We start from the raw sequence: 22,710 nt of genomic DNA, 5'->3' as shown, positions 1-22,710 counted from the left end.
CGATTATGCTCGTACTCGTGATCTACACCCTTGACCATATTTTGTTTCCCAACATCGTCAACTTCGTAGTATGCTGCATTTAAGGCAGAAGCGGATGTGTAAGTGTTACTTCGCTCTAGAACCTAACCTTTTGTTACTCAAAGGGGTTTACTCCTCAGTTAAATTGTGAATACACTCAAAAAGGTGGTTTTGCTTAAAATGAGGAAATCAATCCCTTAGGAACTGTTGATACCTGATGTTTTTCTCAATTATAAGAATTCGAGCTCAGAAAATAATTCTGGAACGATGCAGAAAGTTCGTGGAAGGATACTTTTCGTATATTAGGTTGATGCCACTGCATGGTTCCAGAAGAGGCATCGGAGAGCTCAGCATCAACCGAAGCTCGCCTTGGCAGGTCTAAGAAACGAGGAATGCAGAAAGAAGTTCTGCCAACAGTCACGATGAATATTGGATTACAGACCAGGAGGAGAGTCGTCCAGACTGCTGGCTGTACGCCGACTCATTCACCAAATTCGTTCAGAACGCTGCAAAGAAAACGCTTCAATTCAGAATCGTTGGAGGTTTACGAACATGGCTTATACAATGCTAACTGGCTTATACAATGACTTGCAGTGGCTAGCCGATGTCTCAACACAGTGTTTTTATCCTCCCAGACAACTCTAGTAAAAGTTTACGGAGTCGCTGTCTTGGTGGCAACCCTACCCATCTGGAGGGAACATTTCTACACTTTGCTGAACCGACAAGCGCCATCAGTCGCTGAAATCGTGCACGCCCAAAGACAGACATACACCGCGGTCAGCGAAGAGCCAACGACGGACAAATCGGAGGTTCTGGTTTGTATTAAAAAGGGAAGATTGAAAATTTGACGTAGACGATGGAACTCGCGCAGAAATGCTGAAATCTTTTCTTTCCTCTGGCATTCGTGAGATGAAAAAGATAATCGGTTCAATATGGATTGACGAAAGGACACCTTATTCGTAAAGACACGATATTATAATTCCTCTGCACAAGACGCTATCCGTCACGGAATTCAGGAGTTACCGATCAATATCATTGCTGCAGGTAATGCACAAAATTTTACAGAAGATCAACCTGGGTTGGCTAATCCGATATCGCGTAGAAACCAATCGTCACCAGCAAGCCGGCTTTTGCACTGGTCTACCGACGATTGATCAGGCGTTCATTATGAGGAGACTGATTTCAGTGTGGTAGCGGTATTTAGCCTCTACAATTAGGTTCCTTGGACTTTGAAGCTGCTTTCGACTCTCCCCGTCTTCTCAATGCGCTCCGTACTGATGGAGTTCCAGGATAATTCGTACGTCTACTAAACAACATGAATAGAACCACAACTGCTGCGGTTCGAACACCAGCTGGATATACTACACCGTTCGAAGTGGAAGCTGGAGTGAGACAAAGGGTTGTGGCTGGACCCTTTCTGTTCAACTTTGTCGTCGAAGACATGATGCAAGGAACAGTCAAGCAGTGTCCCGCCGATGTCATTTCACAGCCGCCTGCTCGTCTCTTGGTGGATCTCGAGTACGCCGACGATGTATTATAGTAATATTCGCTCCTAGCACCAAAAAGTTACATCATGTTGTTAACCTCGCATCGAAATTAGCTGCAGCCTATGGACTGCGACTCCGCCCCGTTAAATGCAAGCAGATGTGGGTCTTCTCGAGATCTCAACGGAAATCAGGGTGGACGGACAACCGAGCGAACTCATGGATGAGCTCTACTATTTAGGCTGCATGCTGAGAAATGATGGCAGCTACGAGAGAGACATTCAGCAATGATGCACTAAAGCTAATTCGGCATTCATTGACCGAATGCCCATCGCCAACGAAGTCAATCTGCAAGTCTATCTATCCGCAATTCGCCCTATCATGATCTACGGATCGGAGACTCCGGCAGACCCTTCGTCGGTGACGGAGAAGCACGACTACATGGAAAAAAAGCTGCTTAGACGGATGCTTGGCTACTTCTGCTCAATGGTGTACCATAACAATGAACCCTACTCGGAAGTGCATATGGTGCGCCGGCGTGTGACGCGAGGAGAACATCAAAATCATCAATTCCCTCGACTTTGTGGGGTGGTGAGGTTTTTGAAGCATTTACAAAAGAATCTTTGGAGGAAAATTATGCATAACTTAATAAATCCCTTCATTGCTCTTGCAAATGTAAGTCAATTTTCTTTTGAAGACAGTTGAACAGTACACATCGTTCGGTGTTTTCTATTAACACCAATGCATATTTCTAGTATGCTCTTAAGGGCATCATCCCACGAATCTGTGGTGGTGCGGGTTTCAGGTGGGTTATGCCTATATGAAGTCGTAGATTATGGAGAGAAGGGTGATTCCGTCCACTTTTTCTTAATTGCCGTAAAAAACGGCCCAGAAGATACGGCTACCAGCTTTCTCGCGCTCTATTTTCTAGAAGGAGTTCGACTGGAGCGCGCCAGCCTTGTACGGCGCCGCATCTTCCGGGCCGTTTTCTACGGCAATTAGGAAGAAATGGACGGGATCATCCCTTCTCTATAATCTATTATCCCGTATACGAATACTCCACGTGAAATTCGTGCCACCTATAGATTCGTGGGGTGATGCCTTTAGAGTGTGTGTAATAGATACAAGTGCCTGGCATTAATCAATCCGCTTGGGATGCGTCAAAGTGTTTCCTTCCATTCAGAATTATTGGAAATTTACGAAAACGTGTCTAGCTAGTACAATCACTTGCGGGCAGGTCGATCTATCAGGTCAGTGTTTTTATCTTCCCACATAAGTCTAATAACAATCTTATAGCTGCGCTACAAAGAGCTACAATAGTTAAAAAAAACCAGATAGGGAAATATTTATCCATTTTAGCCAATTATTTCTCAAGAATCTAATTGTATAAAACTTAACATGATCTGTTTAGAAGATCCAGCAATATGTTGACATTCTTTATCTTTGCAGCGAGTGTGTAAACGACGTCGGACGAGACGCTTCAAGAGCTTCTAACGATTCAAAGAGATTCAAACGTTTCGTCATTCAATAGCTCCGGTACATACGAAGTATTCAATAGAGTGGAAGAATTCGATAGACAAGATAAAGGTATGACTCCTATCTGCATTTTCTATTTCTTCTATGATATTCTGATATTTACAATAAATCATTATTATTTCTCAGCACACTACCGTACAATACATCCGCGTGGCAATCCAAAAAAGGGTGTTAAGGCGAGCAATATCTCTACAAGTCCATTGACCCCCGATAGAAAGAAACACTTGGCTGGCGTTAGACCGGCTCCAAACCTTTAATTGATCGTACAGTCCAAGTGGAACCTCTTACCGACTGCGCTGCACGTTCCTCACGCAATTTATGTTTTACTTTATCCTTATCATAATTTCCACATACTGCGCATATGTATCACTTTCATAGACATACCAACATTTGAATTCATATTTATTTTGCTCAAAGTAATTGAGAGAAAATAGATTTGGGCAAGACTTCTGATAAGGTATAATTTTTTTTTATAATTTAGTATTTTAAAACATCCAAATAATGGTGAAGATTTTAGTTAAATAAATCTGGTAATAATATCTGGATTGAAACGAGTACAAACCAACATTCAAACAAACAAAGGGAAGAAAATACTTTCACAAAATAATTAAGAGCAAGATTGGGATGCCTTGTAAGCTCTTCATAGGATCACTACGCCATATAAGGACGCAATGGGCAAGAATTTGGATACTATAGCATTTTCTCATATACAAGACTAGAGTGAACAACGGCTTGGCTCATGAAATTCGCAGTGTCAGAAACATGCTGAGAATTACAGTAGTTGAATTCGAAACATGAAGAAAGAAGGATCTGCTTCGGCAGTGGAGAGGATTATGGAGATTCATAACAGGCACACTTGACTAGAAAACACGAGGCTAGAAATCGAGCATACAACAAAAGTGTTAGTTATTCGTCATACTAAAATGTTTCGAACACTTCTTTTGTATGTGGAAGAATTCCAGGATCTCTTCCGAGAACATAATTTATCGCGGAAAAGATCTAATTGAATCATTTGAACCCTAAAAGATCGGTGCTTTGTTCTCATAAGAGATTGATGTAAGTGAAATGAAAGCATGCAGAGGCTCGGGCTACTCGGGCATTCCGGCGGTCGAACCGCTTAGAAACGCAGAGAGCCAGAGCGACGGCATCGCATCCACTCAGTGTTTTGAGTTGGAAAGACGATGATTCACGATTATATAGCATTGAGGAATGAAGGAGGAAGAGGAGGCGAGGACTTTGTTGGTACTAGTATATACGACACACATGACACGTAATGAGTCTAAAACAAGTGGGTATTGCTTGGTTGGTCCCGACGAGAAAGCATATGAAGGTATGTGTTCTCGAATATTCGCATTTTCTGGTTGGGCTTTTTAGACATCGTGCATCTTGCCCTCTTTGTTATCACAGTAATTGTTCCACAACGTTTTCGCAAGTTCATAACATGGTAGCTCTCCGGCATGTGTCGCCACCATCCGTAACAGAAATACTCCATCCTGAAAATTCGTGAAATATCCTCATAAAGATAACAAATTTTTGATGTAGTCGTGGATCCAGGAAAAAATATCAACGTCTACGCCCTTTTGTCTTTATCACATTTTCTTAGGGCGGGGAGAAACGACTGTGAAAGGAAAAAAAGTGGAATGAAATATTCCACGAACACTACCTCCAAGAATGAGGACCTAGTATTATCGAAAAGTCCTTACTTACGGTAGAACATTGCGTGAAAGCTTAGCGCAGCTCACGGCTGGCTTCCAGTTCAGGAACGGAGTTGCGCATAAGTCCTGACGCGTAGACGACTACTGTAGATGCGCCGCGAACACAATGAGAAACGGCACAGCCGAGTCGACTTTTTGACCGTACTCGGAGAGTTTGCTTATCGGTTTCATGAGAAGTACGAGGCAAGTTTTGTTGCATTTAATTAAAGGACTCCAGCTCTCGAGAAGGTGGATCAATTTCAGCGCTGAAGGTGGTGATACATTAAAGGGGAAGGCGAGTGCATTTTAATAACGTTGCATGTTCTTGTCATCTCTAACGCGGAGATTTTCCACGGTATCACAAACTTCTTTGAAAATCATACGAGGATAAATCAAGTCTTCAGCAACTCCGTTGCGTCTTCCATTCATTTCTATTAGGAGAGGAACGGACTACCCATCATTCTTTTTAGTAAGTTATGTTTGCTGAATAGTTTTTTTTTTCATTATATACATTTGGAGGTATTAACGTTGGAACGAATAATGCTGAACTTATTCTAAATTTTTTGGATATTCCAGGAAAAAAAAGGTACATTACTAACCTGTCGTAGAAAATGGAACACAAATCTTCTTAAAGATTGGGAATCCACCATCTTGTATCCCTCAATACCTGTGAGGTACTTGCCTACGAAGTTCAGTTGCCTTAAATAAAAGGTTTTTTTTCTGACTCTTTTTTTTTTCTGACTATAGGGCCACAATAAGTGAAGAAATTGTCCTTCAAGACGAAGGCTATTGGTGAAATGAGATAAAGAAAGCGTATATAATCCGATTTTTTTTTTGAACGGACGTTTTCTTTTTCGAAGGTAAGGACAATTTCATTGCATTAATGGACAACTGATGATCTGATTAACGTTTATCAAAAATGAGCGAGAAATGTAAGAATTCCTTGGGTTTCACTCCAGTAAACATTCACCGTCCCTCTTTATGGATGAGGTGAGCGTTGTAAAAGGAGAATAGAGATCCGGCGTAAGCGAATAACTCTTCAAGAGCCGAGCGCTTTATCGCTTTTATCGGGCGCTCCAATTTTTGCGTGATGAGCACTTGTCATGTACGGGTTTGATAAACAAGCAGAGGAACAACAAACCTGCTCGGCACCACTGATATATAAATCCAGTAGAATAAGGAGCACACAGTGGCACCAGCTAATAAAAAGTACCAGAACCTAAAGTAATTTTGTAGTGAAGTGTACGATACTTATTGCTAGACAAATTGAATCTATCAAAGAAGAATCACGGAAAGGTGAGAGACAAAAGTAAATAAGAACTCACCATAGAAACAGGAATATTTTTTCATTGAACATATTGATCATCAGAACACACTGAACGGTGTGACGATGCACATTACCTAATACCTAAACATTAAATTTTATCACTACTAGTACAAAAAGAAACACACCTAAAAGTTTACAATCCGCCTGCATAACTCAAAAATTGAATATTAGATGTTGCTACACGAGATAAATGGGTTAAGTATGATCGGCTAAGTGCTCGGAAAAAAGCCTGCACCTTCATATGTGTTGAATGTTAGACCCTTGATATACTCTTGATAATATCAATTGTGTAGATTTGTATGGATTTGGATATGCCACTATGCATTTTGAGCGAACATAAAATGAAATAACTCAGAAAAAATGCTTCAGCCAGCACAAACTTGTTGTTCAAACGATAGTACGTTGGATCAGATTATTCCAGTGTAAGCGTTTGCAGCAGTATTATGTCACGACGGATTCACGTGTTGTCCCTATGTGTATCTTTATTAACGTGTAAAAATGAGCGAAATCGGTTATTTAAGCTCACTCATTCAAAAATAATACATTTGATATCATCTCAGCACATTTTTAGCTTCTTTTGCGATTGAGAGATTTGTGACTGGCATTTTTTTTTTAATTTTGTTACTTTTTTGGTAAAATGAGATCCTACGGAGTGATTGAGTCAAAAGTGTTTTGCGGACTTCTAGGATTTTTCCTCCCCCTCCAAAAAGATGTGAAAAAACGCGTAGGCGTTGCTATTGGTTTACCGCATCTACTGCCTTTAATATATTAGAACAGAGATGTGTTATTTTTATGGCGATATTTCATGCTTTTGAGAGTGGAGTATTTCTGTTACGGAAGGTGGCAACGCATCCCAGAGAACTACCATGTTATGGGCGTATATAACGTTCAGGGTGTAGATTACGAGTAAAATCGTAGCCTCACTCAATTCTTCTAAATTGTACTTGTAGCTCCTCTTAATTCTACGGAGTTTATTCCTACGTTTTAACGAGATACGTTAGAACGCGCCACTTTGTACACGCTACGGTTCTCTCAGCAGCCTATTCATTTGTTTTATTTGAACAGTGAGGAGATCTCATTGATTTTTCGCCGGTTGCTCGCGGATGCGGCGCGTGTACAAGAGTGACGCGTTTTCATGTCCCTCGTAAGAACAAACGCTGTTTTTCAATTTTTTTTCAAGACGAGTAGGAGGGATTGAACAGGCCCAAGTTCACAGTTGTAATCTATGTACTCCCCAAACTCTATATTTGAACACAGAGACATTAACATCGTCGGTTTCGTGATACACTGCCTTTAAAATACGCCCACTGGATTTTTGTTATCGGGATCGTTTCATGTCAGTCAGTATTCAGGAATCCATCACATTCTCACCACAATTTGATTTTTTTCCCCTAAGCAACAACTGTGTTCTTTTTCAAATTACTTTTCCAAGTAAGGAGAATTGTGGATTTATTAAATACCTGTCTGAGGAACTAATTTCATAAATGTGTGTCAGAAATGTCTGTATTTCAAAACTACTAATATTCTCACGGCTGAGAAGCAAAAAACAAGATAAAGCAAGGAATTCATCAAGGATTTATCCGTGAACAAATCCATAGCTGTTTTACGGACTGCCCTGAGAAACGTTGGAAATACGTTGCGAAACTATCGTTTTGCGTATTTCCGTTTTTCAAATGATTATTGTATCAATTAATACGGATCCATAATTGTTTTTAAGTGATGAAAACGATGATGTCCAAATCTCTTTTTGTACTATTTTTTTTTTGCATAGCATTGTTCGACCTCATTCATTCATTCATCAGTCATCCCTTTTTTTAGTCACTCGTTCATTCATTCATTCATTCATTCATTCATTCATTCATTCATTCATTCATTCATTCATTCATTCATTCATTCATCCATCCATCCATCCATCCATTCTTCCTTTCTTTCATTCATTCATTCTTTCTTGTTCCCTTTCTTTCTTTCACTCACTCGCTCGTTTGTTCATTCATCTGATTATCCATTCTTTTCCACATCATAATTATTCGAAACTAGCTTTTTTTGGATTACTTCCCGAATCAAGCAATGGAAAAGGAAAGAACTCTAGGAAAAACGGTAATTCCCTACCCAGTAGTAGAAAAACTTTGTTGAATACTGAGAAATGTATAACAATACCCATTAAATTTTCTTTTCAAAAAGTTGACTTGTTAAACGTACTTTAACTTCAAAGTCACAAAGTGTGACACGCGGAAAATGTCCCGATTCTTCCCATTCTCGTCCGTTCATTAAATCATTGAGCACCTTGAAAAAAATTAATTTCACATGATAAACCTCTTCATATAAGATTTAATCAAGTCGGCAATTCCAGGGATATTCCTCGCTATATAGTTGAAAGTGAGTTTGTGTTTGGAAGAATCTCAGTGGAATATCCAAGAAAAGAAGAAGTGAGAAACGAAAGGAGCATTTGTTCTGTCATATATGTACGCACCTGCAATCCATACCATTTGCTTCGATTACCAAGGAACGTGTTAAGAAGGAAGATTTGCCCAACAATATTAACCGTATAGAGTATTTTCACAGAGATGTAGAGGAATGTGACAGCCGCACCCGAGGAACGTGTGCATATTATGAGATTTAGTAGCTTTAATCGATTGCCGCTCATCTGGAATATCCAGCAGTAATAAAGCATTTCAAGATATTATGATGAAAAGAAGGCTAATCATAGAGGGGGATTGCATTCGGCTAGGAGCAATGTCAAATATCCATAAAGATGGAAGGAATCTATGTGAAATATAACAATTTTGAGTCCAAGATGTGCTTTTCTTCTACTTTCTGGACGTTTCGCCAAGATAGCTGAGTGGTTATTAAGTTAGAAATGAATAAGTTAAAGTACATCTATCAGAAAAGGTACAAGTAAAAACAGTTCCTAGAACGGTAAATTTAACTTCATACTGCTTTTCTGGCAGGTAGCAACGAAGCGATTGAAAGACGTCTGATATTAAAAAAAAATAAGAATTAATTTCAGTTCTAGGAGAAAGCTTAGAAGTTTCCATCGGAAGCAGTGAAAGAAAAATGATTTTGGGATATTTAAATAAGTCATGATTAGGCTTGGACAAATGTTCCACTTATTATAAAGAGTTTATGGAATGTAGTCTTTATAAAATCCTTAATTAACGTAAATATGCACAGGAAGGAAAATTCAGAAGAAAATTACCCCAGGTCCTTCAGAACAATTTTTTCAAATCAATTGAATTTAAACAAATTTTTATGGAATATCTCAGAAAAATCAGATCAATAGTAGTATGTTGATGGAAATATCGGAAATGGCAGGACTTGCGGCAGACAAAATCACGTCCGCGCACACAGATCAGCACACAGGTCTATCACGACCAGAAAGACTTGTATTCGTGAACCAGGAGCGTCCCTTGTGAAAATTGTTTTGACTTCACAAGAGAGTAAGATATGATCTTTGTTGATGCTAATTTATTTTATTTCAATATTTGTGGGAAATTAAATAGAAACGTTCAGTATTAAGTTACACAGTAAACTAATAGACTTTTTTTTAGTTGATATTGGAAGTTTTTTTATAGTCTTATAAGAAAACCTCCAACTTCTCCTATGAATATCCGACCAGGTGGAGGGAAGACAGGGAGGAAAAATGCAACCTCTTTCATAAGGTTTTGATAAGTAAAATTTTAACGCAACTTCTTTCCTACGCTGAACAATTAATTTTTTACATTTTTCTAAAAATAAGCTTATGCTTAGCTTCATTGTCTTTTTGGTAATTCTTTACAGTAAAGTCAGACGTTCGTTGGAAATCTCTGCCAGAAAGAAGTCTACAGAAGACCCGTAAAGAAGTAAAGCAGTTGTGGGAACTCAACTATGGTTGTCGTAGCATGCATAGTAATACTACATTATATTACCTTCATATTTTATACTTTCTTCCACATCGTTCTTTCTACTTCCATTATTCTATTTCTTTCACATTTTCTTTTCTTTCCTGCTTCATATTTAGTGTTCCGGCAGAGACAAGCGCTTATTGTTTAGGTTTAACATTTTTACTTTCTTTGGAAGCATATTAGGATGGTTTGTTGTTGTAATTTCCAGAAATTTGGGTAATCTCATGTTGAAGATCGGAATAAATTGTTATTCGCTGCTGTTCTTCTAAGAGAACCATCACCTCACAGAGAATGAAGGCTGAAAGATGAGGAACACGCGTAAGACGTTTTCGTTATTCTTATCTTGCACACTGCGTAAATATTTTTTGCTTAACTGCTGTCTTTTTTCCTTCCGTCGTTATTTTCTTTTTCCAAATCGCACATATCATCACATTCCTCTTCAACCAACATGTGCTTCAAATAGCACAGGTGGCTCGGATCTCTCATGCACACGGGATTGACCGAATCCACAACATTTAAACTAAACAAATCATTGATGGCGTTCTGAAACTATTTGAACAAACATCTGTGCATCTTTTTACTTAACAAACCAGATGCCGACCACATATGTTTACGGATCCATCAAAAATATAGAATATTTTGTTTATGTTTGTAAATACCTCATCAACACTTCATCAATCTGTGGCTCAGAGGCTTAGAGAGGAAAAAAAAAGAAATCCAGATAACAGCGAGGCATTCCTAGCTGGTACTGATTGTTATTGCTGTGCCAGCACAACCATCCTATTAAGTGGTGATTTACGATGTCATTGAATGGTGGAGAAATTTCGGGAGCGAAAACTAGTGTTGTCATGACACGCAGCTGCAGAAATAGTAATTCAGGAGAAGCAGCTGACAAGAAGAATTACACTTGGTTTAGCTATGGAGCACATAAATAATTTTTATTTAAAACAATATGCCAAAAAAGGACTTAACTATGTTTAAGAATGCAAAAAGAAAAGAACAGGTAAAAGTGTCTTTCTATGAGGACAGCATTGTTCATTGTTCATTTATAATAAGACATTTCTGACTACTCAGGAAAGCTCTGATTAACTTTGAAAAAGTAAATATCGAAGAGAATTTTTGTTACTAAGCAAGTTGCTAAAATTCGACGAACATTGGCAGCATTAAAAGATTAATCCAGAACTTTTTCCAAACAAAATTATATGACGTCTATATAAATGTTGCCTTTCCAACATTATAGTTGCCAATGGTGCAATAGGCCAGCCTTGGTTGAGGTGCGAAAATAGCCGGGCCACGAAGTCTGATAGAAAAAATCTCGAATAGTTTCGAAAACGATATCATTCAACTTAAAATGCTGTGGCGAACTTGATGTTTTGTAAATCAAAGGCCGTAGTATTGAAACAGTTGCATAAAATTTAATTGGAAGTTTCATATTCTTCCCTTCTATGGAAAGTTATGAAAAGAAGATGTTATAAGAGAGCGTGAAAATCTATTCAGAGGAAAAGAAGCTTTATAAATTAAAGTACATTATGTGTTTCAAGAGTTCTGCTTAGGTTCTTCCGATTTGAACTCTGTTCTGGTGATTAACGGAGGTGCAAAGTAGAGATGAAATGAAAGGAAAAAGACGAAAAGTGGGATTTTCAAACTTTGCGATACTCTAGTGTACGAGTGGGGTTCGACTGTCTGTATACAATACAAATCTCACAAAATTCAGGAATAGTTGTGCTCAACCGCGATTTTGTAGGCTGTTTTGACAACTTCTTTCTTTGCAACAAAAGTTCAAAGTAAGGGCGAACCGCTATTTTATGCAACAATTAAAATGACTAAAAATGACGCACAAATGACTAAAAAAAATAACAAAACAACAGTTTCAAGTAGTTGTCTACAACAGTTTCTTGCTGTTCTGACCAAATTTGAAAGTTTGAGTCTCTGAACACCCTTTTAACTATAACCTTAGGCTATGTTAGGTTCCAATTATTGCTTTTTGGCGCGTATTTGGCGTCATTTTGCTCCTTTCTCAACAATATGTTGGTTTTTGTATAGATCTCAAAGAGAGGAATCTAATGATATATAAGTTGTCCTCAAGTTTCTATTTTGTGAGCAGTTATGAGCAAGCGACGGTGGCCGACGGTGCCGCACCGTCACTCACCGTCGGTTTTTCAATGTTCATGCAGAGTATTGTAGGTTATCACGTTATGTATCATGCCGCTTTATTTTGCACATGCATTTAGAATTCCCTTAATTCTTCGTTACAAAATAGAAATTTTTTTCAAAGCATGGAAATATAAAAATATTCGCAGAATGAGGATATTTAGAATGGGACGAATCCTTCAAATTGATTCTACGCACATTTCAAAGCTTCTCCAACATTATCTTATGTTTGAAATTAACAACGACAAGAAAATAAGACTTATTAACTAAGCTACATGAGATTAACGTCTATTTCCAGGAAAAAAAAATTTCTGTAGAGAGATGTAGGCCCTTAAATTACCGTACTGCTCCAATGAATCAAATTCTGGGAAATTTGATGGAATTTTTAGCGTTTGTTCAACAAGCTTAGTGACTCATTAATGACTTATTAATATCGAAACAGGAAAATTTTCAACTTATTTTGCTATTTAATAAAATAGGACAAAAATGCGGTGCAAATGGGAGTAAATATTTTTCTCTGAGCAGGATGAATTCTCAGCTGATCTAAAATCAGAAATAAAAGCTTTCAGTTATTGATTACGATTGATTTAGTACTTGTTAGTGACAAATATTGGGGTACAGGTCAATTATTCTTGCATTTGCGTCTAATTGATCCACTATAAGCTTCAATTTGAACCTGAGTATGAATTTATGAATATTTATTTATCTATTTATGGATTTTTCGAATGTTTTAAACCGAACATTTATTGAAACGTTAATTTTGAAAAACAATATTTTAGAACGTTATGGTTGAATTGACGTCGATAACAATACATAACGATTTGAACGGATGACAAATATGTTTTCTTCATTAAAATTTTCCAATTGAGATCCCTAATCGCTTCCCACATCAAATAATGACATTCATATTGAACTCCCAATTCATACGCGTATTATTTTTTTTTCAAAAAAGCTATTATTTCTTATTTCTTTGCTTTTTGAGCAATTTCTCTTTCTAACAAAGTTTTTCCAGTGAATTTGATGGAATGTAGCTACTGTTAGTTCCATATTATTGTATCACAACCGATTAAAATGATTTTGATGATTAAGAAATCCAGAACCTCAAGGATCAGAATGAGAAATTCACTCTTTGCAACGAGTACAGCTCAAAGTACGCATGAAAACTCTGCTCAAGCGTGTGCTAATCAGTCCACATCGTTTTTGTTCCAAAAAAGAGGCATATTAAAGCTTCTCATACGCTTCTTTGCTATTCTTTTCATTCACTAAAAACAAACCTACGAAAGCACCTTAATTACATGAATGTGTCAGTAAAAACGACTAATTCTACCATATATATGTAGAAGACCAATAACGCATGAATAATCAGGGATTCCTGCTGAACGCGTACGTCATCATCGCTCCGGAATGAACAATTGCTTTTCAGGAATGAGCGAAAGGATCTGTGAACTTTTTTTCTGCTTCTGACGATAAAAGCGACAACGATGCACGAAGTGACGGGTCGGTCATAAACCGTCACGATTTATGATGGTTAATGAAAGACTGGCAGGATGCGTCTGCAGAAGTTTTTTTTTTCCTGGCGCCTCATATGTTCTTATTTTCGAACGAGAACGAGTTGACGAGAATTTCTCGGACGTGCTCGTGCTCATTTAAGCACGATGGTGGTTGGCGTGCCAGAAACAACGACTAGCATCGTGTCACATCCGACAATACGGCTCGTTGTGAAAGGAAAACAACAGAGAATAAGGAAAGGAAAAAAAAACGTTGTGCAACATGAAAAGGATATACGAATAAAACAATAGACCTATAGAAACCTGCTTTGCGTCTCTGGATTGAATATTCCCAAATATGAATATGCTTGAATTGTTTCGAGAAGGAATGATTGAGAAGAAGACAATGTCACTTGTTTGTAAGTGAGAACGAGAAAGAGAATGGGAAGAAGTTCAAGGATATTCAAAAAGGAAAAGAAAAAAAGGAAAGGAATGTATAGAGGCATACCACTTGGTGTTTGACATGTAATGCCTCCTCAACATTAGTGGCAATAGTCTGTAGGGCACGATTTCGTGACTCTAAATCCAGCAGTCGTGAATCGCATGCCATTTGTACTAGTGATTGCACGTGAATTCCTAAAAATTTATGGACAATGGTGATCACAATAAAGCACTCCAGTTATTTGCAGCATCATTTTTGTACAAGTTACGAATCGAGACACAACTTTCAAAACATCTAAACATTTTAAGAAGCTGCGCTAAAAATTGAGAAAAAATAGCCATATTACCTTATGTCTCAGTCTAAAAAATTGCACTTTTTTCTTTTCCTAGTAATTACGAAAAATTTGAAGTGCTTCAAAAGTTTTCTTGCAAAAGTAGAATGAAACGGAACTCCTTGTTCTCAAAATGGTCAGCTTATAGCGATGGAAGAATTAAGAGGTGTTGATCGACGATCCAGGTTTGATAGCCTGAGGCACTTCAAAGCGAGAAATGCTTATTGGCTCTCCGATCACTTTTACTACGAAAACAGAGAAAAAATATCGATTTTCAAAAATTTTAACAGTTTTCGTGTTAGTACTATTAGAGCTTAATTTGATAGTTGCTGCACTTATTTCATTTCATTGCAACTGAGTATGTGGAACTTCTCCGAAAGAAAGGGAAAAATCATGCTGTAACCCGGAGAAAAACGCTCTGGACTCTTTATTCCTGGAATATCGTGTAATAAAGTGTCCCTAAGCTAGAAAGCAGCAAGAGTCAAATCCATGCAATATACCTTAGCGGACAATAGACGTGTGACGATGAAAAACAAATTTTCAGTGGTGGTTTCTTTGAGGCAATCAATTGTAAATATTTATCGGTAGCGATCAGCGGATAAACACTATTGTGGATGAATGCGAATAGAGAAAGGCGGATAGCACAATAATTTGTCGGAAAATAGGTGATGGGTTGAAATGCAGTGATGTTCACAGAATGTGGGAATACTTCATGCTTTTAAATATTTAGAAAGTGGAGTTTTCGGATTTGGCACTAGAAAAATCGAGAAGTAACTCCCCCCATTAAATTCAACATACATGAAACATTTCCGAATTCTGGAAATACGCAGTAAAAATTTCAGCGGAAATTTTAAGAAAAAAAAACATCGACAATTGAACTTATAACTAAAAGTCAAAGTAAAGTCACTGGCGTATCAATCCACTTGGGATGCGCCAAAGCGTTTTACTGGAATTCGTAATCGTTGGGGTTTTGGAACGCGTGTTGGCCTATACAATGACTTGCGGGGGCCAGCCGATGATAAAGTCAGTGTTTTCGTCCTCACAGACAAGTCTGGTACGAACTTATCGACCCCGCAGGGATGAAAGGTTTGGTTTGCATTGAGGCGGTTTCGAACCTTCCGCCGTGTGACTACAACGGACCTCTAACCGAATTCGCCACACTCGCTCTTACGAACTAATAAGTCTAAATAATAATATATGCGCCTATAGATCAATATAATCGCTTTAAGTGCAGTAATAGTAAAGTTTTCTACCAAAAAGAAACAAAAAGAAATTATTTACCTGATTGCCAGCTTAATAATCTCCAAACGATAGTTGGCACGTAAAATAGTAATGCTTCCAAGGCTAACACAAATGGCACCCATTGATAATACCTAATAATTATAATATGTAGAACTATATAAATATATGAGTATATATATATATATTGGATTGCTGAGAGGAAGAAAAGCAAAAATCTACCCGATTTGTCGATTTTCTCGTTCTGCATAATTATGCGGAATATAATCATGTAAAGGCAAGAAATAGGTGTTCTGCACCCAACAATAATTTTCTGTGTACTGTTCCATAGGCTCAGTAAATGTGGCCGGTACCCAACACTGTATAGGAAAACCTGTAAACAATACGATTCATGAAACGAAAGCTATGATAGAATTTTAAGGAAATCGTAGAATATCATGTATTCCTTGATTGTAAACCCTTCCATTAACACCATTGTAATGTAAGGTAATTGTAATTAAAGTAATTGTAATTATGGAATAAATGACTAATGCAGGAAAATCTAGGGATTTTATGGTAAGAAAAGGAGTAGACTTGAAAAAATCTACAGTATATATGTATAGCTCCAGTTATGTTCTTGTAGATAGTGAAGCCAAACTCACCAACATACTGCTTAGCTGAGACGAGGATTGCGAACACTAAAAAAGAACAGGATAAGGTTCAAATTCTGAAACATTAATAATGCAAAGAATTCTATCTGTAGTTCTTTTTTTTGCTTCAAACTCTATGAATTTTCATTTTATTTTTTGGAATCCAAGTAGCTGAATGGGAATTAGGCGACAGTTTTTTAAAGTTAGCAAGGACTTGCATAATAATTGATTTCTGTTCAATTCATAGGCAGCAATTATAAAGTGAAAATAAAGGCAATATTAGAAATTGAGAGCCACACCACTTTTTTCCCGCGTCATTTCCGCATAGAGATCCTATATTTTGATATTTGTAGAAGCCTTATGTTAAACATAGACATTAACTATATTGTTACCAGCATCGAAAAAAAGTTGTTGAAGTGAATCACGTTCCCCCATGAGGGCTACAATCACAAATAATTACTAGTCAGTGGAGAATTAGTTATCATGGTAAAATAGTGCTTATTACGCTGTATAAGTAATACTTCAGGCACGAGCACTATATTTTAGCACTATATTTTATTTTATTTTAGTTTTTCAGGGGAACTATTCATTCGAATTACTGCAAAAAATGCTAGTCAACGAAATGTTCGTCATTCTTCCCGGAAATTTCAGGAAACGAGCATAAAATTTCACGAGCACCTTTGATGTACCGGCAGGTTTCTTGTTAGGTTGAGATATTATTAGGCACAAAACGCTCAAAGAGAGCTAGACCAAATGCACAAAATCTCCAGAAACTTTCATATCTATCTTATGGAATTCATTTGTCTAGGATATTTTAATCAGGTGACATCAATGGATTAAGAAGTGAGCAGTGCGTAGAAGGAAAGATCAAAGTGCATGAGAAAAGATCAGCTCCACGAATCTGTAGTTCTCGAATAAGATAGGATCGAGTCATTAACTGCCGCTCATTTCCATAATTTCGAATGTCAGTGGCAACATTTGATGGAACTTAAGAAAAAAACCCGCTTCAGCTTCTCTTAACCTTTAATTTGCAAGGTCTATATACATGCGGCAAGGATTCCATTTCAGTCAGCTTTTGGCCGGGTGAGCTCAGTGACAGATTAAGAGATGGTGACGAGAGTGCCATCTTAGCGAACGCGCTTTTTTTCATGTCTGTGTCTCTTTCCAGAAGAAAGTTTACAGCGTAGCAGTGTGGCTTTTTCCAGGATATTCATTATTCAAAAGAAATTATTAAAGTAGAAATGATCAACGTATGAAAGATAGACCATTTTACACATACAATCCCATTAAACTTGAATCAAGAACAACATCCATGTGTTGGGCCCAATGAAATGAACTCATACTGTGACTAGTAGAGGAAAGAGGAGGAGGTAATGCAATTCATGTCACGATTCCTTCGTTTCAAAGTGCGTGCGTGCTCGTAATAGTTGAGCGGACTGATTCAGTTATGGTCGAGGTCGCCCCCAATTGTGCACGCTAAAATTCATTTAGACGTGAAGCGGTCCCCGCAAATTCATCATCTGGTCGAGATAATTTTAGAGATAATAAACCAATAAAAGTGTAAGACATAAACAACAAATATATAATATACCAGTAATGATGGCAGTAGTATAATAGTAGTTGAGCTTGTCGATAATATCATCGTCCACATGGAACTGTATCGACTTGACCGCGCTCGCAAAATAGTAGAGTAACATGTCCACCGTCTCACACCATGCCCAATCCTATGAGCCCACTTGCGCTACAATCCTTGAATACAAAACTCATGAGGATTTTGAGGGTAAGAGATACGTTGCATAGACTGACGAATAATAGTAAGTTAAGCTATGCACAATTGAATTCGACGGATAGGGTACATCCCTGTAGACAGAGAAGCGATGAAATTATGCAGAATGTAGCGTGAAGCTTGAAAATGGATAGAACACCAAGTAACAATAAGAGATGACGATAAAATAGATGCTGTTAAAAATATGTTCACTGATTCTGGAATGAAAAAAGAGTTTGTGTATTTGTGACACATCGAACTCAGAACGAAGTGAAGAGGCTCCTGAGAAATGAGTCTTTTTTTTCTTGCCTCATTTTGATTACTGCAACTGGTTTGGGTTCCCCGATAATACAGCGGTTATGCAGCCAGAAACATCGTTTTAGCTTCCCCTCTCACCATTTTAATGGAGACGACTTAAACCAGGACAAATTTTAACGTGCACGTGAAATTGAGAATGTAAAGGCGGAAGTGCATAGCGCTATGCTCAAACGAGCGAGCGAGCGAGCTGTCTAGCGCATAACCACCCCGAGGGCCAGAACGTTCAGGTACACGGGGGTGCGGACTGATTAGGGAGGCGAGTGACGCGTTGAATGAATGAGGGACATGAGGGTTAAAGATGGAGGGGAGGTGGGTTTGAAGGGTTCGGCCACACACAGACACATACACAATTCAGGTCTTGCTAGTCTCGATGGGGCGCGGCGCGATCGATTGCTAGCCGGAGGCAATGCACATGCGCCGAAGTCGGGGTGGCGGCCCGTCGGCCATACCCCCACCCTCCACCCCGCCTTGGGACCACTTGGTGTCGCGGGCCGCCACTCAAACACCCGCCCGCGTTAATTATATGCTCCCATGAAACATCTGAGCTTACATTCTCTAACTGATCATCTTCGTTCGTACATCATAAGCCGTGCGTTTGAGTCCAAGAACGTGTTTTCCGCAATAGAAATCTTCTCCTAGAAGGACTTGTGCTAGTCCAGATGCGACAATTGTTCCAAGGAGCACTTTGCTACGAACCTTGCTATACTCTTCAGCGTTTGAAGAGTTCCGCAAAATTAATAAGTGCAACAGCATTTAGCACTGCGTTGCCTTTCACTCGCATTTTCTTAGTAAAAAGGCGAGGAACTCGAGCGAACATGCACACATTTTTAGGATAAAGGTAGAAAATATTATCTCTTCTGCATCGACTACCTCTCTAACATTCTACACAGGAATTAGAAGAGATATGAAAATGTGGACAAAAATACGATGTAAATTTACAAATGATGAAGTCAAGAAAACAAATGTATTGATAAGTGATAGTATTAATGTCCTAATTCCAAAATACAATTTCAATGAAATTAATCATGATAACTTACAAAACTGGTATATAGTAGTAGTTTATACACAATTCTTTTTAGCTGGGAAATTCTGTCAATACAATAATTAGAAGTGATTTCATAGTTCTCAGAAGGATAATTGTACTAGTAAATGTATTGCATGTACAATAAAGCTCTTTTTTTTTACTTCAAGAGTTTTACTCCAAAAATATTGTCTGAATTAAGATAACCTGAACATTATTGCAGCGTTACTGGTAGCATTCACACTCCAACATAAAACGAACGAATTCACTTTCAAAAAGTAATTGTTTGCTAGTATGTGGCAAGTAGAGAAGACTCAGTATACGGCCAGAAAACAGAACTAAATAAAAAAAAATAGAAGAAAAAGTTGTTTTCAAAAATGCTACAGCAATTCTGTTACTGTGAGAGAACTATGGTGTTTTAAATAGCGAAAAAAAAAGAGAAAAAACAATTAAAATCGTCATTTTTCACGAGCTGCTTTTCAATAGCAGCCGCATTCCGGGAAATGGTATGTTTCGAGACTTCAGCAAATGATTTAATGACGTCATTCATTTATTTCAAAGTGAATGCATTGTTCAAGTTGACGTGATGCTAACGTTACTTCACTACTTCACTTAATTAACTATACCAGAACAAATAATCTACAACTATAGCTACTCTGGATAGATATTTAATTAAATTCATGTTGTCAACGACCCCTTCAAAAGTTACATAACAACAGCGGACGAGAAGTGAAAATTTTTTAAAACGTACTATTAGTCACTTATTACTATTTATACTTCGCATTATTTTATTACTTCGTATTATTTTATTTTATTTAATTTTTAATTTGTATCACTACTCTATATTATTATTATTCACTTATCTTCATTGCTATTCATCCTTTCATATCTTAGCTTCAGTATTAATGAATTATCATTAATTTACTAATTATTTTGTTTATTTTTTTCGGCAAACTAACAAAGAGCGCAAAAAATTAAGGTGTTGTTCAAGAATCAGTCAACCTAATCAACAAGTCAATCAAACAATCTTAGTATGAAAATATATGATAAAGAATGCTCAGCGCAAAAACTTAAATTCAAATACAGGGGATAAGATAGAAGTATAGTATCTCCATATTTAATAGCCTTAACCCTAATATTTATGAGATGAGCTTTAGGATTGTGGCTACTCTGATACGATGAGCTATTGACATGAAAATTCAAGCTGGATTTTTTTTTGTAAAAATCATAGTTATTCTGATAAAATAATGCTAATATACAATATCTCTCTAGGATTGAAATGTTAGCAATCGGTGATTTCTGAAAAAAAAAGTATCTAAAAATAACGGAACAGCTGATATAAACCCTTGGAAAGAACAGTTGATCTGTTTCTGAGTGATTTCAGGAAATTCATCTCGCATCTGCTCGTGACATGTGCATTCAGTGAAATATGAACTGATATCAGCTGCTTTTGTGATTTTGTCGAACTCGTAAAATACGCAAGTGTTAACGTTACCCTTATCATAAGTCTCGTATGTTTTATTTGAAAATATGTGCAAATGAGCGTCACGTGCTTAATTTATGAGAATTTTGTCGAGTTTTTTGGCAAATGTTTCCATTATCACAGCTTTACTGCATGTCTATTGGTTAACTTTACTTTTGCCGTTGAGAAAACAACCAGTAAGAGTTCTGGATCGAAGCTAAAACAATGCAACCAATATCCATTGTCAAAGAAATTGCTTGCTGATCGTTCGTAGATGTTCACGAGTGGTGCTGAAAATTTGCTCCTCACTATTCCTGTTCTCTGTCGTTTTTATTCTCTTCTGAACTTTCAGTTTTCTTTAAAGGAAAAAGGATAAAAAATAAAGTGAGTGGCCGTCGGTCAACCCCTTTGGGATGCGCCAACGCTGTTCGATCTGAATCTAGAATCGTAAAAGTTTATGAGCAGGATATACGGCCAATACAATGATTTGCGGGGCCAGCTAAGGCAATAAGCTTGTGTTTTATCCTACTACACAAGTTCGGTAATTTAATTGGTGTTGGTTGGCCTGTGGCGATTTTGAACCATCGACTGTGCACGCATAGTGACGAGCTGTTACCATTGGTCCACACCCACTTTCTATTTTATTTAATTCGTTCAACATTGTCTGTTGCACTCATGTCTAGAAACTTCACAGCAGAGTTCTCAAAAGTTTAAACAGTAACGATCGAAGAAATAACGAAGAATAGGAAGAAAATCTTTTGACTGTGCTCTAAAATCAAAGAAAGGAATCCAGACACTACATACCTTCATCACCAGTGAGTGAATGTAAAATAATTTTGAAAAATGAGGCAGCAATTCGGAATCTGGCGCACCAGCTAATAGCGAATCGATCTATAATGATTTAATACATAGCGTTGGGTGGAAAATCAACGCTAAAAGAGGTTAGAAATAGAAATAGTTATCAGCACTTACAAGATATTTTCAAAAAGATTAACAACACAAATTTTCATGTATAATTGGGTGCGTTTCAAAAATTTTAGTTCGTTTTTGCTGTAAAATACATGGAAAAGGCCTGAGAAAGAAGTTTGAAATCGAAATGCACCCAACTACGTATAAAACATGAAAAATCTATAAAATAAATGTTATCAAGAGGGACATCCAGAATTCGACGAATCGAGGCAGTTGTCTCGATATTTGCGTGGTCAAAACAATTTCGCTTTCATATCCGGTAGTCAAAGACTAAATGAATAAAATGAAGTGATCATCAGTCACTAATTCAAAAAATCTTTACCGTCAGTCATTTAAAGTGAGAAATAGATGTGATATGATGTTCACTGAAATTAGCAAAAAAAAATTTCAGTTGTGTATAAAGTTCCATTTAGTCAATAAATGACATAGACATCGGTTGAAGCAAATTATGGACACATAAAGAAAGCCAAAGTTTAATCTACAGTTTGCGATTACGGTGACAGCAACAGTTACAACGATTACAGTGACCCGTAAATGATGTTTATTAGGGCGTGATGAAGTGCTGTAAGACATTACCTTAACGAAATTTATTTTATTTGGAATCAAAGCATACGGCCGTATTCAACGACGAAAACGACGTGTTGAAATTCACAGTGAAATCCTTAAGCTTTTGTCGGTGTTTCAAAATGTATGAATAAGCGTTGCTTCGAATATTCGGTCTAGAATAAATCACCGTGAGAAAAGTGCATAAACATTAGAAATACTTCATTAGCGTTGAGGAAGATTTTTCAAATTGTTTGAATCATCTTATCCAAATTAATGACTTACTATTATTGATGGGAGTCCAATTACTTTGTTGGAAGTAAAATCAAATGAAACATAAATTTAGTAAACACATGCATTTATAGATATGGTAAGTGTTTGGTTATGGATACTATCCTAAAACTTCTCTCAAA

At 37.5% G+C, this 22,710-nt stretch overlaps 3 protein-coding genes across 4 annotated transcripts; 2 read left to right on the top strand and 1 right to left on the bottom strand.

Moving 5' to 3' along the window:
- Nucleotides 1-1,333: 1,333 nt before the first annotated feature.
- RB195_025496 (uncharacterized protein) lies at nt 1,334-1,558 on the top strand (the record flags this gene model as incomplete). Its single annotated transcript, XM_064213664.1, has 1 exon — nt 1,334-1,558. The coding sequence occupies one exon, from the start codon at nt 1,334-1,336 to the stop codon at nt 1,556-1,558; it is 225 nt and encodes a 74-aa protein (XP_064069545.1).
- A 268-nt stretch (nt 1,559-1,826) lies between these two features.
- On the top strand, nt 1,827-3,033 carry RB195_025495 (uncharacterized protein; the record flags this gene model as incomplete). Its single annotated transcript, XM_064213663.1, has 2 exons — nt 1,827-2,030; nt 2,914-3,033. 2 exons carry the CDS (start codon nt 1,827-1,829, stop codon nt 3,031-3,033), a joined length of 324 nt encoding a protein of 107 aa, XP_064069544.1.
- A 1,375-nt stretch (nt 3,034-4,408) lies between these two features.
- RB195_025494 (uncharacterized protein) lies at nt 4,409-17,916 on the bottom strand (the record flags this gene model as incomplete). 2 transcript variants are annotated; one of them, XM_013444081.2, is made up of 11 exons in its annotated part: nt 4,409-4,531; nt 5,332-5,431; nt 5,874-5,951; nt 6,058-6,140; nt 8,259-8,342; nt 8,530-8,703; nt 14,087-14,214; nt 15,633-15,724; nt 15,813-15,963; nt 16,232-16,267; nt 17,811-17,916. In XM_013444081.2, 11 exons carry the CDS (start codon nt 17,914-17,916, stop codon nt 4,409-4,411), a joined length of 1,155 nt encoding a protein of 384 aa, XP_013299535.1. The 2 variants fall into 2 exon arrangements, with proteins under 2 accessions (XP_013299535.1, XP_064069543.1); XM_064213662.1 differs by lacking the exons at nt 5,874-5,951; nt 6,058-6,140; nt 8,259-8,342 and having other exon boundaries at nt 8,543-8,703.
- Between the last annotated feature and the right edge of the window lie 4,794 nt (nt 17,917-22,710).

Source organism: Necator americanus, chromosome X (assembly GCF_031761385.1).
Source record: "Necator americanus strain Aroian chromosome X, whole genome shotgun sequence".
In the NCBI taxonomy this organism is placed as follows: domain Eukaryota; kingdom Metazoa; phylum Nematoda; class Chromadorea; order Rhabditida; family Ancylostomatidae; genus Necator; species Necator americanus.
This window is presented reverse-complemented; position numbering and strand designations above follow the sequence as displayed.